Source organism: Poecile atricapillus, chromosome 4 (genome assembly GCF_030490865.1).
Source record: "Poecile atricapillus isolate bPoeAtr1 chromosome 4, bPoeAtr1.hap1, whole genome shotgun sequence".
Lineage (NCBI taxonomy): Eukaryota > Metazoa > Chordata > Aves > Passeriformes > Paridae > Poecile > Poecile atricapillus.
The window spans coordinates 64,981,955-64,996,345 of NC_081252.1; the positions used below are offsets into that span (position 1 = coordinate 64,981,955).

Genomic DNA, 14,391 nt, shown 5'->3' on the forward strand with positions numbered 1-14,391 from the left:
CTCGCGCTGACTCCCCCCGTGCCCGCCGGTCGCGGCCCCATTGGCCGGTGCTCGCCGCGGCCCCGCCCCCCGAGCTCGCTGCCATTGGCGGCGCGGGCGCCGGGGGCGCGGCCGCGCGCGCGCGCGGGCGGGGTAAGATGGCGGAACTGGGGAAGAAGTACTGCGTGTACTGCCTGGCCGAGGTGAGCCCGCTGCGCTTCCGCTGCACCGAGTGCGCCGACATCGAGCTCTGCCCCGAGTGCTTCTCGGCGGGCGCCGAGATCGGCCCGCACCGCCGATGGCACGGCTACCAGCTGGTGGACGGCGGCCGCTTCACCCTCTGGGGCGCCGAGGCCGAGGGCGGCTGGAGCAGCCGCGAGGAGCAGCTGCTGCTGGACGCCATCGAGCAGTTCGGCTTCGGCAACTGGGTAAGGGGCGAGGGACAGGGGGCGGGGGCGATCCTCCTCCTCGGACCGGCGGCCCTGACAGCAGCCCCGGGGCGCGTCGGGACCCCGGGCTGCCCCTGCTCGGACCTGTCGCTCCTTGAAGTTGTGCGTTTGCCCCCCGTCAGCCCGGCCGTGCCACAGATCTTGCAGCTGCCTCTTGCCCGTGCTCGGCCTTTGCCTTCAGTATGTCCCGGCTGCGGGCTGGCTGCTCGCCTTCAGGGTCACCGCACAGCCGGACTTGGTTTTAAAAAGCAGCCGTAAGAAAGTATTATTTCACAATCACAGAATGGGTCAGGTTGCAAAGGACTACAATGGGTCATCCCAGAGCACATTGCACAGGATTGCATCTAGACAGTTCTTGACTGTTTCCAGTGAGAGAGACTCCACAGCCTCCCTGGGCAGTCTGTCCCAGTGCTCAGTCTCCTGCACAGGTGAAGAAGTTCTTCCTCATGTACATGTGGGACTTCCTATGCATCAGTTTGTGCTTGTTGCCTCTTGTCCTATTGCTTGACACCACAGAGCAGAGTCTGGCTTCATCCTCTGACACCTCCTTTCAGATACTGATAGGCATTGCTGATGTCCCCTCTCAGTTGTCCCTTCCTGAGGCTGAACAAGCCCATCTCCCTCAGTCTGTCCTTGTAAGAGAGGTGCTCCAGTCCCCCAGTCATCCTCATTGCCCTCCACTAGACCATTTGAATAATTTTTTATTTGATTTGTTGTTACATAAGTTTTGCTTCATTGAAGATAAAGACTTTTTGAAAATCTTGAAGTGTACAATCATTGAAGCTTGCTTAGCTGTTAAATAACTAGGAAAGAATAAATATTGTTGATCTTAGAGTAAATACTGTTGTTTATTTTTGTGTTGCTGCTCAGCGATGTGATATAAAGAAGCAAAACCCAAGCTGTACAGTGCTCTTGGTGTTGGCTTGGGACTTGGAAAGCTTCCTGGTCACGGTGAGCTGGCTTCGTGGGAGTGCCATGGGTGCTCAGGAATCACCGTGTGGTGCTGTTTTTGTGGCTTACCTGCCTCTATGAACTGTAATCACTCATCCAGAGCTGAAACCGCAGGTCTGATAGAAATATGGCCAGTATTGCTAGAGGAGTTTAGGTACTGGGAGTTGGCTTTTGAGGAGCAAGGAAAAAGTCGTGTTCTTTCCTGAGTGCTCATTATGCTGGAGATGTAATGGGAATTGTTTTATCACTCCTCCTTTTTTTCTGTTTAGGAGGACATGGCTGCTCATGTGGGAGCTTCCCGAACACCTCAGGAGGTGATGGAACATTATGTGAGCATGTATATCCATGGCAACCTGGGAAAAGCCTGCATCCCTGACACTATTCCGAACAGGGTGACAGACCACACGTGTCCCAGTGGCGGCCCGCTGTCTCCAAGCCTGACAACGCCGCTGCCGCCGCTGGACATCTCGGTGGCCGAGCAGCAGCAGCTGGGGTACATGCCGCTCCGCGACGACTACGAGATCGAGTACGACCAGGACGCCGAGACGCTCATCAGCGGCCTCTCGGTGAACTACGACGATGACGACGTGGAAATTGAGTTAAAAAGAGCTCACGTGGACATGTACGTGAGGAAACTCAAGGAGAGGCAACGGCGGAAGAACATTGCGCGAGATTATAATTTGGTACCGGCCTTCCTGGGGAAGGATAAAAAAGATAAGGAGAAAGCTCCAAAACGAAAGATCACAAAAGAAGAAAAGGAGTTGAGGCTGAAACTGAGGCCTTTGTACCAGTTCATGTCTTGTAAGGAGTTTGAAGACTTCTTTGAGAACATGCACAAGGAGAGGATACTTCGAGCGAAGATTCGGGAGCTGCAGCGGTATCGGCGAAATGGGATCACCAAAATGGAGGAGTCGGCAGAGTATGAGGCAGCCAGGCACAAACGGGAAAAAAGGAAGGAGAACAAGAACATAGCTAGTTCCAAGAGAGGGAAGGAAGAGGGTAAAGAAGGTGAATTTGCTGCCATTGAAAACCTGCCTGGCTTTGAACTCTTATCGGACAGGGAAAAGGTGCTCTGCAGCTCTCTGAACTTGAGTCCTGCACGTTACGTGACTGTAAAAACTATCATCATTAAAGACCATCTCCAAAAAAGACAAGGAATTCCTTCAAAGAGTCGCCTTCCCAGTTACTTAGATAAGGTACTGAAGAAAAGGATTTTAAACTTTCTGACAGAAAGTGGTTGGATATCCAGGGATGCTTCATGAAATTCAGCTGATCTGCAGAAACACAGCAGAGGCCCATTACAGCCTCAAGGACTCCGTTATTTTTTCCTTCCCTCCCCAAAGATATAGAAACCATGTCGCTTAAAAACACAAAAGAGCGAAAGCCCCCACAGTCATCATGATCCATGGTGGTTCAAATAGACTTTTGCTTTGGATCATGGAAAATACTTAATTGTGAAACTTCTACATTGGATTTCACTGCTTTTGGGTACATTATTAGAACAGATTTTTTCATGTGAACTTACTCAAGTCCGGTAGTCCCAGAGTAGTTGTTTTAGTCCGTACTATTGGATAAATTAATATCAGTGTAATCTTTGCTTTTCTTTGAAGGTAGGAGATAGTTTCATTTGCTGGAAACTTTCTTCACCTTTTGTTTTGTTTTTTTTTGGCATAATGCTGGCAGCAAAATGAAGTTTACAAAAGTCCTGTGCTCAGGAGCAGGTGAGCAGGGACTTCTGTGACCATTGCTAAGCTTTTGGAACATTCTCCTTAGTAACTACAGACAAGGTTTGGGGACTCCGGGATGAGAGTTCCTGTTGAGAATAAAGCAGGGGTGAGCCGTGGCAGGAAGGAAGGAAGGAAATGTGGTAGGTGAGATGCCTCCAGGGATGTGTGCTATGGAAGGGGATTCTTCAAGAGCTCCCATCTGATCCGGGAATTGCTTTGATGTGAGTTTCCTGAAACAGACCCCTCTGTAGATTTGACGTTTCCTGCTTGGTACTGGAGTGTCAGGAATCCCCAGCAGCTGTGGTGCTCTGCTCCAGAGGAGGGGTCAGCTACAGCAAGGTACCTGATTTGGGCCAGAAATGGGGATTGGGAGAATAGGCAGTGAGGTGTTTGGCAGAAGTTGAGAGCCTCAGGCAGCAAAATCAGTTTTTGCTTTTTGGGGGAGCCTGCTCCTCCTCTGGGATCTTAACTGCTGAGCTCACATGGGCTGAGGACATGTAGCTGCTGCCTGAATTTCATTGGGAAGTCAGGGAAAGGGAGTAAGATTCTCAAATGGGGTGTGATCACTGAGATTGGTCTTTAAAAACACAAATAACAATTGATGCAGATTTGGTCAAAATGCACAGTGTTCCTAAATTTTGAGTGCTTAATCCAGCCACTGTAGGGTTCTAATTTCACATACCTTGAAATGTACCATCCCAGGTAAGTTGAATCTGAATTTACTGACAGGTAGAAGAAGAGTGCACCTTGGGAGGGATCTCCTCCAGTTCTGAAGACTTCTGCAGCCTGGAGTGCTGCTGGAGCTGGGCACCAGCTGGGCTGTAACACAGCAGGAAACACAAATGCCAGACCCACAGTACCATTCTAGCAGTATCAATTGATTAAGAGAAAGATGCTGAAGAAGGATTAGAAAAAAATTTTTATGCCCATTTCTTCCTTCAGTTCCCATGCTGGTACTTAACCAAATGAATAAAAAATAGTGGTTGCCATGTGGAAGATGGCACGAGTTACTTGTGCCTAAGCCTCTCTGCTGGTTGTGTCTGGAGCAGGAAGCTGTGACTGGAGGCAGGCTGGGCAGGTCTTCTGGAGTGCAGGTGTAGCAAAACACCACAACTTGGAACCTGACTTCCACATGGCTTCAGTATGAGGGCAAGATCTGAAAATGTCATCTTGCTTTGATGCTTTGGGCTGTAGTCAGTAAGGATACCACAAAATCTTAAAACAGTATTAATTCTGCAGTTTGGCAGAGCTGTTCTGATCAGAACTGGGTTTCCTTTAATACATCCAGCATTACCAAACTAGTGTTACCAGTGAGTTTAGAATAAAAGGGGTACAATTACAAAGCCAGCATTTCTAAGGAAAAAAACCAAAACTCTAGTGCCTTTTTCTTTTGAGCTTATGATGTTATGTCCCTTCAGAAAAGGTAAGGGCTATGTCCTCTGGGATGTAATACTTTGTTTGGCTTATCTGTAAGTGGTTTGTTGTGGCAGATTTGAGACAAAACTGTCTCTTCTTGGCAGCAGTGGAGCTAACTGCAATGTGCTGAGTAGCTTTAATAACCACTTCCACCCTATATGCATGTACATGCAGCACACCAAGTTCATGAGGTATAAACCCTTGGTTATTTTCTCTGTCCTACTCCTTTGGGAAGGTAGCTCAGTTTTTCTTTTCAGCATTCTAGTTATGCAATTTGGTTCTTCCTGTAACTTGTTACCTAACTGCCATAACATGCTGTTATGAAGCCTCAGTTCTGCATGTAGCTGGGAGTTTAAGAGAACTGTTTCAGTTTTGGTTCTTTTGGGTTTTTTTCCCCGTCAAATCTGTGATTTTCATATTTCTACACTGTTTTGGCACATCTAAGTTAAACTGAAGCAATAGTGTAAAGCCCATCCGAACAATAACTTAGGAAAAAAATCTAGGCACCAATGAGTCATTTAAATGTTGAAGTGAATTCTGCATTTACACTTTGTAGCTTCTTAATTCCTCAACCCCCCCCAAATGTTTCTTTGGTGCTAGATGTAACTTATTAAACATCAAAATGAATGTAAAATAAAGTATTTTTAATGTATGCAATATGGATATCAATATTTATTTTGTACTTGCAAGCTAACTCAAGGTGGTAAATGTTTGCTTTAGCAAATACTAGTCCCTTGGAAAGGGCTTCCCTAGAAGCAATGTCTCATTGTCAGCTATGCTTTTCATTTTAAAGGTGACTTGCACTAGAGGATGCTGCTGTTCCATATTTCACATGGAACTGATTTAGTCTAAGCATTCCTTTGTTATGAGCTGCTGGTTTTCTGTTTGCTTATAAATTGAGATGCAGTTAACGTTAATCCAGCAATTTACTACAACTATGCTGCTTCTCTTGTGTGGTGAAGGGGCTGAGATGACAAAGAGCTCTTTCAACTTGTATTTTGTGTTGATCTGGAAGTGCTTCCTGTACTGTACAAATAACCCAGCCTTCATGTTGCTAATGACAAGGTGTTTTATATGCTTAATGCTCTTGACTTTTCTAATTAAAGTTATTACTAATGATAGTATCTGTCTTAACAGCATTGATGTAAGCCTATGAAAAAGCAACACTCTCTAAGCTGTTTAGAATCCCGACCTTGTGCTCTGGGTAGGGGCTGTGCTGTGTGTCCCGTCCCAGCGCTGTGTTGGAGGGAGCTCCATCTCACTCCGTGTGCACTGCCCGGCGCTGGGCTCGCATGCTGCAGAGTATTCTGGCTGCAGCCCCTCCTGCCCCCTGTTCATGGCAGGCCCAGCACACAGTGAGAACAGTGTTTGGGGGTTTGCACTAGTCTGTGACCATGAACTGCCTTGGAAATCACCCAAACCAAGCACTCCGCCATTACTCTCTTGTGTAGCTGCTGCATTTGATTTCTTTGCAACTGGAACACAGGCTCATGAAGCCTTCTGATTTTCTCTTCTCACAAAATGTTTGTTTGTGGCCCAGTCACTTCTAAGTGATGATACATTAAATACTATGAAGCAAGATGCCCCAAGAGCATGTTCAGCGTATCAGCTTCTTTCCTCCTTAAAGGGAATGTTGCATTCATTTGATGTTTACATTTGTAGCTGTGCCAGACACACAAACACCCATGCTGAAATCACACAAAGCCTAACTGATGTTGTGCATACAGCATTTTACTAGATTTTTGCATTGTGTATTGGTAAATAAACTTATATTAAAGTTTCTTTCTATGATTGATTTAACAATAATGTAGCTTGGGCAATGAGGAAAATGACTTAAGTCTTTGCAATAACAAGTGGAGATTCATTGTAGCTGAATGTGATGGGTGGAAATGTAGTGTTTATGAAAGAGCTGGTAAAGGTGGTAACTTTATTGGGTACTTAAATTTCAGAACTACTTTGCTGTTTATAGATTTCATCAGTGCTCCTCCCTGGGGTACGGCAGAGTGCACAGGTTGGAGCTCTCCATAGACTGACCCACACCGTGCCAAAGCCCCTTGGAGGACAGGCCAGGGAAAGGGAGCCACTTAAATGAGAGACTCAAGTTACCAGCTTTAAAGGTGAACTTTGTGCTGAACATTTAACAGGACCTTGTGTTTAAGAACACCTGAATGAATTGATGTAGTCCAAAAATGACAGTTTGTGTGAAGCACTGGCAAGCTCGATAACAAAATCTTCATGTGCTAGGGAATAAAGTGTGCCTTCGTTTAACCCCCTTTTGGAAAAACTTCTATACTAAGGACCTTATTACATTTAGTTTAGATCCAGAGGGTTTGGGAAGGGACAAAACAACACATGACAGTTCTTAAAAGGTACATAAAATCGTCCCTTTTTGACATCACTTGTGAGAACAGGTTCCAAGCAAAGTGCAACAAAACCATTTCTTCAATCCTAATTCACAAAACTACAGTGTGCTCTTAAACCCAGATGGAGGAAAGATACTTCCAAATTCAACTTCAGTATATGGAATCCCCTATTTTCCCCTGTATTTTTAAACTCCATCTTTGCATTTTTTTTCCCTGTACTTGATTAATTTAAAAAAAAATTAATATTGTAGTTGTATTCACACATCAAAAAATTACTCTCCTTCCCCTGCCCAGTTGAAGCATTCTTTCTAAGAGTTGAGAAAGAATGAATATGTCTAACATGGCTAACCTCCTGTTTTATGCACTTAGGCTGTTCCTGGTTAACTGTTTAATTCCCATGAAGGAAACCAGCACTGGGAAAAATGTCTTAAGGAATGAGTAATCACTTCTCACAATGAGTAGGTCCAGGGTTCAGTAAGCTCTTGGCAACTCTGCATCTGAACCACAAAAAATGTTATCAATACCTGACTTTAAGGTAAGAAGCTCCTTAATCCACAATAACCAGAAACATGGTAAAAAATTCAAAAGTACTTTTTACAGGGCCTAATAACTTCCCTAAGTTTGAAGATTCTGTCCTGTGTGTTAATAGTGTGGGCTTTCAGGATACAAGAGGAGGCATCCTTTGTCAGTTGTGTAATTTGCCAGGTTCCACCCACTCCTGTATCCAGGTGAGCAGACAAATGTCATTCAGGTGTTGAATCGTATGTTATATTTTAGCCTGATTCTGCAGGGTTGGGAACAGCAGTAGAGTTAGACATGGCAAGAGCTGAATGGGGAAAAGTTCTGGTTCAACCCAAGATCCATGCTGAGTAAGAAATAATGTAAATGAAACTAAGTTCACACTTTCATTTGAGCCACTTACATGCAATTATTTATGTAAGCCTAGAAGAAATCACATACCAAACTGTCAGCAACTCACTTCTTTGGGTGTTCTGGCTCTCAACAGGATTGTAAGTACAGTTTGCGTAACAAACTGATTTCAAAGCTGGAAATTACAAGACTATAAAAATATTTTAAACCAATTTATACAACATTAAATTAAAAATCCAGAGATAGGATAAATTCTAGTGATTCTTCAATGCCATACAAGTATTGGATGGTTTTCTTGATTCAATGTTAGTACAGGACAAAAAGGCTGAATAATTACAAAAGATATCTAATCTCCATTGCCATTTATTTACAGGTCAGAATTCACACAGGTTTCCGGTGTTGAGAGATTATTTTTGAATAGACAAAACAGGGCATTTCTCACATCAGTGTGTAAAAGCTGATGGGTGCTTACAGAAAGCAGGTTGGTTGCACTATGTCACCCACTTCTGCAATGTGAGACTGTACAAAACCAAAGAAGTGTTTGAACCACTATCTGCATTTTCAATCTACACACAGTGATAAACCTGAAATTGCAACACTCTTGTGAGCATTTCATTATTTCCAATTTAATTCACCTTCTCAGGAGCAATAGTTGTAAAAAAACGTTATCTAATCTAAAGCATCGGAGGGCTTAATTAATGGCTCTTGTAGTTCACACTGAAGAAGAGCTTATGGAACAGTGATGTTGAAGGCCACTAAGCAGGAGAATTTCATCGCTTACTTCATTTTCACTGGGAGACCTCAACCAACTCATTTAAACCTCTCAGGGAGCTGAGGAACGAGGGAAGCATGGTGTGAGAGAAAAACCATCCAGCTGTTTAATAGTTGTATGGCATTTGAAACTCTCAGCTTGAGCAGCTAAGCGTCTTTCACAACACCCACCAGGGCGGGCCGCAGCGTGCGCCCGTGCAGCTTATAGCCAACCTTGGATACCAGCGCGATAGTGCCAGGCTCCTGCCCCTCCACGGGAGCATGGAACAGCGCTTCGTGTTCATAGGGATCGAACTTGGCTCCGACAGGGTCCAGTCTGAGCAGGCCATGCTTTTTAAACACTTTCTGAATCTGTATTTCTGTCATCACAAGACCTTCATATAAGTTCTTCAAGTGAGGGTTTTCATCCTTAATTTCTTCTTTTGGAACGCTTTCTGTTGCTTTCTCCAAAATGTCTGCAACTTCTAGTAAGTCCTTACAGAAGCTCTGGATCCCTGAAAAAGTATAAAGGAGGAGAGAATGGGATTAGTCCACTGAGGGAAACAAATGTTAAAATCCCCCAACCTCACAACCCCAAAAGCTACAACAATAATCTACACTCTTAGGGCTTTTAAGAAGATATGTGATACTGCAATCATTTGGAGTAAAAATCCTTTCTGGTTTTGGATGATAATAAAGAACTACTACAAATACCTTGAAATCCACACCAATCACCTCTACTTTATGGAGAAAAAAATGTGATTTCAACTCAAATGAATTAAGTTATGCTAATGACCTAACAACAACAGTTAAAATTCTTACCAAAGTTACCAAAACCTTCAGGTGACTTCATCTAATTTCCTCATGTCTCTCATCACCTAATGTTCAAAGCATTATATCGCCCTATTCCTACATATTAATCTGATGTCATAAAAAGATTTGTGGAAGACAAAGCATGTAATCAGACTGATGATGATTTCAAGAGATGGACAAGGATTCTTCCTTGAAAAGAACTTGCACCTCTCCCTCACACTACAAATCTCTTTTACAGAGTCAGCAGCTGTGCCTTGCAAATACTGAGTAATTTCTAAGTTAACCATAATCCTTGTCCTGAAGCTGCTCTCTGGCTCACATTACAGAGAATCAGGACTAAACTCACTTAAGGCACTAGCAACCAAGAAAAAAATCAAAACAGTTCAATAAAATAACACATTTCTGCATAGAGGTAAGCAATGGACAAACAGCACTGGGTTTTGGCTTGGTTTTTGGTTTGCCTTTTTTTTTAAGCCAGTCAACCTTTTTAATTCTAGTTCACATTTTGGATGTTTTTTTTTCCTTACCAAGAAGTGGTATGACCATTACCAGAGGCCAAGTCTTTGTTTTAAACAAAAAACCCCCACAACTATGGAAGAACCTTACAAGATCTGTGAAGATCACCTAGTTCTCAAGAGAGGGTCTCTGTAACAACTGCACAACTCTGTAGAGACTCAAGCTCTTTACAGTAACTAACAAACAATGTCCAAGTAGTTCCAAAAACCTGAAAAAACCCCATCATGGTTTCAAACTAAAAAATAGAGCTGTGGTAGGGGCTGAACTGTACCAAATATAGATAAATTAGCTGTCTAGTTATCTGGATCAAACCAAACCTTTCAGAAGGTGGTTTTGTTTGGTTTTTTTAATGTGTACGCTATACTTGCAAATATCTGTGACTGCAACTCAGAATTTATGCTAGTCTCAGAAATGAGTTTCTCTTTTTTCAACAGAACAAGCGGTCATGCACAAGCAGTAAAACTTACAGATTATATGTAATCTAGTTTTCAAGGTAAATTAATTTCTGTTGTAGCACCTCTGAGTTCAGACACGACTGCAGGTCCTTTACGGTAAGTAGAAGATCAGTGAAACAACGCTTACTGCAAATCAGCCTCAGGATGAAGCACTCAAACATCCATGAGAAAGAATGCAAGAGTACTATGTACTTTTTCTTACAGTACACATTAACTGAAGACCCTGTATTCAGAAATTAGAACTTGAGTACTGAGAATTAAACTATACAGCTGTGAATGGTGCATGGTGAAAAAGAACAACTAATTTTTCGAGGCAGCGTGGCAATCAAACACCAGGATAAAACAGCACCCTGCTGCAGCAGCAGCATTTGCACACAATTTCTGTTTTACAGATTTGTGTTGGAAATGTCAAAAAGCTAAATCAGATGTTACTAGCCTGGCTCTTGAAGGAAGATGTGCTTCTAGCACTCCTGTCAGCCAGTGATTCTGCATTCCTAGCACTGAAAAGAATCCATTCATTTAGAGGTATTACTTCTATTTAGAAGCTATCGCCTTCAACAGAACAGTTATTCAACTGTAAAAGGCTAAAAAAAAAAACCAACCCCATTAAAATATCCTGAAATCAAAAAAGAAGCAAATTAAAAAAAAACCACTAACAACAAAAAACCCCAAACAAAACCAAAAAACCCCAACCAACCAAAAAAGCAAAACAAAAAACCTCAACCAACAAAAAAAAAACCCCAAAAACCCAACCAACCAAAAAAATCAACCAGCCAACCCCACAAAATCCCCCACCTATACACCGCCCCCCCCCCCAAAAAAAAACCCAACAAAAACCAAACCCAAAAAAAACCCAAACCAGAAGGCAAACCAATATTCCATGCTCTTGGTCAGATCTGAGACCAAAGTACATGAAAAACGCAAAGTTCAGGCTGCAAAACTTACTAAAACAATCTACTAATGCAGTACACGTTGTAGGAAACCAGATACCAAATTTAAAGAAAATGTCGGCTGTTGACTTCAGCAGTTTAAGTCTTGCCCTTTACTGGAGAAATGATCACAAGCTGAGGAACTCTGCCTCAAATGCATTTTTAAGCAAGTAGTCAGAATCACTGGGAAGTACAACTTGTCAATACTGCAAGGCCAGTCAGCTTCATTTTTCCAGGCTTTGCATTTCCTGGGTCTTACTGAGGAAACACCAGAGGACCCGCCACTGACCGTATAACTTTGCCTCTTCTACCAGTTTCTGGCTCCTTTGCCTCACGTTTTCTGCATCTGCCAAGGCACGCTTGTACTTGTCCTAAAGAAGAGAAACCAGTAGCAGAAGTTAATCCTCCTAGTCAGCTGACAGTAATTCACACCAGCATATTCAGTACAAACCAGCATTTTAAACAGTTTCACAGCCTGAATCCACCATTTAGGGTAATATGAAACAACATGCCAATTATCACACCATCCCTCCCACTAAGAAAAAAGTTTGCTTCACTTCACAAGCACAGAAATGAGGGAAAGGAAATCAGATGGTTTTCTCAGCCTTTACAAGCTATGAAGCCTAACTCCTCTGACATTGAGTTCAAGTTTTGGTCTATTCCTAGAACTACAGCAATTTACCAGCAGATGTACTATGATGTGAAATAGAATAATATTACTAAAATAAAAATTCACACTGAGTACTTCACCAACCAATCCCAAATGGCTTCCACCCTGAATATGGTTGAGCTTTCTATGCCAGTGAAGAATCTCAAAACAGAATAAAAATGGTCAACAAGCTGCCTGAAGAGCTGCATTAGGCAATCAACAGCAAACAAAGAAATCAAATGATATCTCAAATTCTTCCTGTAGAGCTTTGGGAAGGGCAACAGAAAGCAAACTCAATCCACATATGATCCACAGATGCTGGTTCTATAAAAGCTTCAGGGCTACCTCTTGAAGTCTCAAATGCTCCAGAAAGACATTTTATATAAAGCACTTATTAATGTCTTTGCTTAATGCCCACCTCCCACCTCTCAGGGCATCCTTCAGCTGTTGGATTATGCAGAGGACAGAATGCAAGATACACGGGGCCACACAGAAGAGATGTGACGTTTCACCCTTTGAGTCTGAAGGGCTCTCCAACAGACAAGGTTTGAAACTTCCTAACTACGGCCTAAGTACACTATTGTATAAAAGTTAAGCATCATTAAGTTTGACCTTTGGAAAGTCAGCAGCTGTTTCCATCACGTCTACTCTTAACACACACAAATACACACACCAGAGACACATTCACACCCTTCCATGGCTCCCAGAAATTACTTCTCCACTGAGCAAAACCTATGTGAAAATCAGCAACAAATTTTCAGGCTGGAAAAGGTCCAATTCCATCCAGAAACTGAAAATAAATTATCCATTATCTTAATTTGTGACCAGGGATGCATGGAGATCTTGTAGTACATGTACTCTTAAGTTTAAAGAAATTATCAAATTGCAGATTTTATACAACTAAACAGGAGTCACAGAACTGTATCCAGACTGTGCACTGAGAACCCACAGTGCAGGTTCTTGGGCATATAATTTGTAACATGTGCAATCTAATAACTCAGAAACACTTACATTAACTTCTTTTAGTTGTTCTTCCAGTTTGGCCTTTTCTTCAGCTAGCAGTTTTTCAGCAGAGCTGGGTTCCACCTTCTGCTCATTTTGGCTCTGATTCTGGTCCTCTTCCAAGTTCTGGCCAGTATTTTTCTGCTGTGTTGCTGCACAAAGCAGTCGTGGAGATGTTCTAAGGCAAAAAGATGGACATTATTCTGATGCGTATTTTGTAAGATACCAGCATCTTCTAGACTTACGAGACACTTTGACACATAATGTCCACAGAATTCTCATATCAAAGCACGAATTCATACTATTCTAGGCCTCTAGTGAATACTGCGTGCAGAACCCTCCGTCACAAGCAGCAATCTCCGGCCAATTAAACTGTAGTAGAAAACAACTGCTGCAACGTATCGGCTTGTAAGCACCCACTACGTTCAACTTATAGTCACAGAACTTTCATGGGGAGTACGCGTTTTCAGAGCACCGTGGTCTATCTGGAAACAAATTCCGTGATGCAATCGCCGACAACAGCCTCCCTGAAAACACACGCGGCAGAAGAGGGCTCGGCCGCTGGAGCGGCACTCGCCGTGCCGCCTGTACCCGCTGTACAGGGAGCCCCGCGGCAAGCACGGGCCTGGCTGCATAAACAGTGACTCTTCATCCCCTCCGGACGTTTCCGAGGCCGAGCGAGATGAGCCACTCAAGGACGAGGCTGCGGGATCAGCGCCGCGCTCACACGAGGGCTCGTATCCCCGCCCGCCGCACGGGCACTCCGGGCCTGGAGCTTTACAGGCTCCCCGCAGTGCCGGGCCGGGCCGTGCCGCTCTCCCGGAGAGGGGCAAGGGAGAGCAGCGAAGAGCGGCGGGGGATGGGGGGCGGCCCCGGCCCGTCCCGGCTGTGGGACGGGGCTCCCCAGGGCTTGGGACCCCAGCGCGGCGGGACCGAGCCTCGCTCTCCTCCCGTTCCGGCGGTGAGCACGGCCCCGGCCCGAACGTCCGGTGTCGGGCGAGCGGCGCGGCGCGACCCCCTCACCTCAGCGCGACGTTCAGCAGCGGGAGGCGCGGGCGCAGCGCACCCCGCACGCACTGGGCCACGGCCGCCATGGTGCTTTCCTGCCCGCCGGCCGCCTCGGCCCGCCCCCCGGGCCCCGCCAATCAGCGAGCGGGCGGGCCGGGAGTGACGCGGCCGGGAGCCAATCAGCAGGGCGGACGCGCCGCCCCGGCCGAACAGGCGGCTATTCCGGGGCGCGGCGGAGCGCCCAGAGGGGCGCGCGCGCCTCGCCCCACAGTGACGCGCGGCGGGCGGGGCTGCGGGCGGGGCGCGTGCCGGGCGGCCATTTTGTCTGGTGGCGGGGCGGGGGAGGCTCCGTGTCCTGTTACTGGAGCTTGTGTGGTCCGCGTCGTTCCTGTCTTAGTTGTGACTGGAAAAGTTTGAAAATTTTAGCTCATTTTAAGTGCTGGATAGCCCCGTTATTAATAACACCTTGTAGAGCCCGTCAGGAATTTGCAAACCACTAGACAGAGGTTTCTAT

General features: G+C 45.0%; 2 protein-coding genes across 3 annotated transcripts; one reads left to right on the plus strand and one right to left on the minus strand.

Annotated features, from left to right (window-relative positions):
- The first annotated feature begins 126 nt into the window (after positions 1-126).
- TADA2B (transcriptional adaptor 2B) lies at positions 127-4,544 on the plus strand. 2 transcript variants are annotated; one of them, XM_058837543.1, is made up of 2 exons: positions 127-407; positions 1,649-4,544. In XM_058837543.1, exons 1-2 carry the CDS (start codon positions 138-140, stop codon positions 2,639-2,641), a joined length of 1,263 nt encoding a protein of 420 aa, XP_058693526.1. In that variant the 5' UTR covers positions 127-137; the 3' UTR covers positions 2,642-4,544. The 2 variants fall into 2 exon arrangements, with proteins under 2 accessions (XP_058693526.1, XP_058693527.1); XM_058837544.1 differs by having other exon boundaries at positions 129-182.
- Positions 4,545-7,953: 3,409 nt separating this feature from the next.
- GRPEL1 (GrpE like 1, mitochondrial) lies at positions 7,954-14,045 on the minus strand. Its single transcript, XM_058837545.1, has 4 exons — positions 13,893-14,045; positions 12,879-13,047; positions 11,508-11,589; positions 7,954-9,020 (listed from the first exon to the last, which is right to left on the minus strand). The coding sequence occupies exons 1-4, from the start codon at positions 13,961-13,963 to the stop codon at positions 8,674-8,676; spliced, it is 669 nt and encodes a 222-aa protein (XP_058693528.1). The 5' UTR covers positions 13,964-14,045; the 3' UTR covers positions 7,954-8,673.
- Positions 14,046-14,391: the final 346 nt, after the last annotated feature.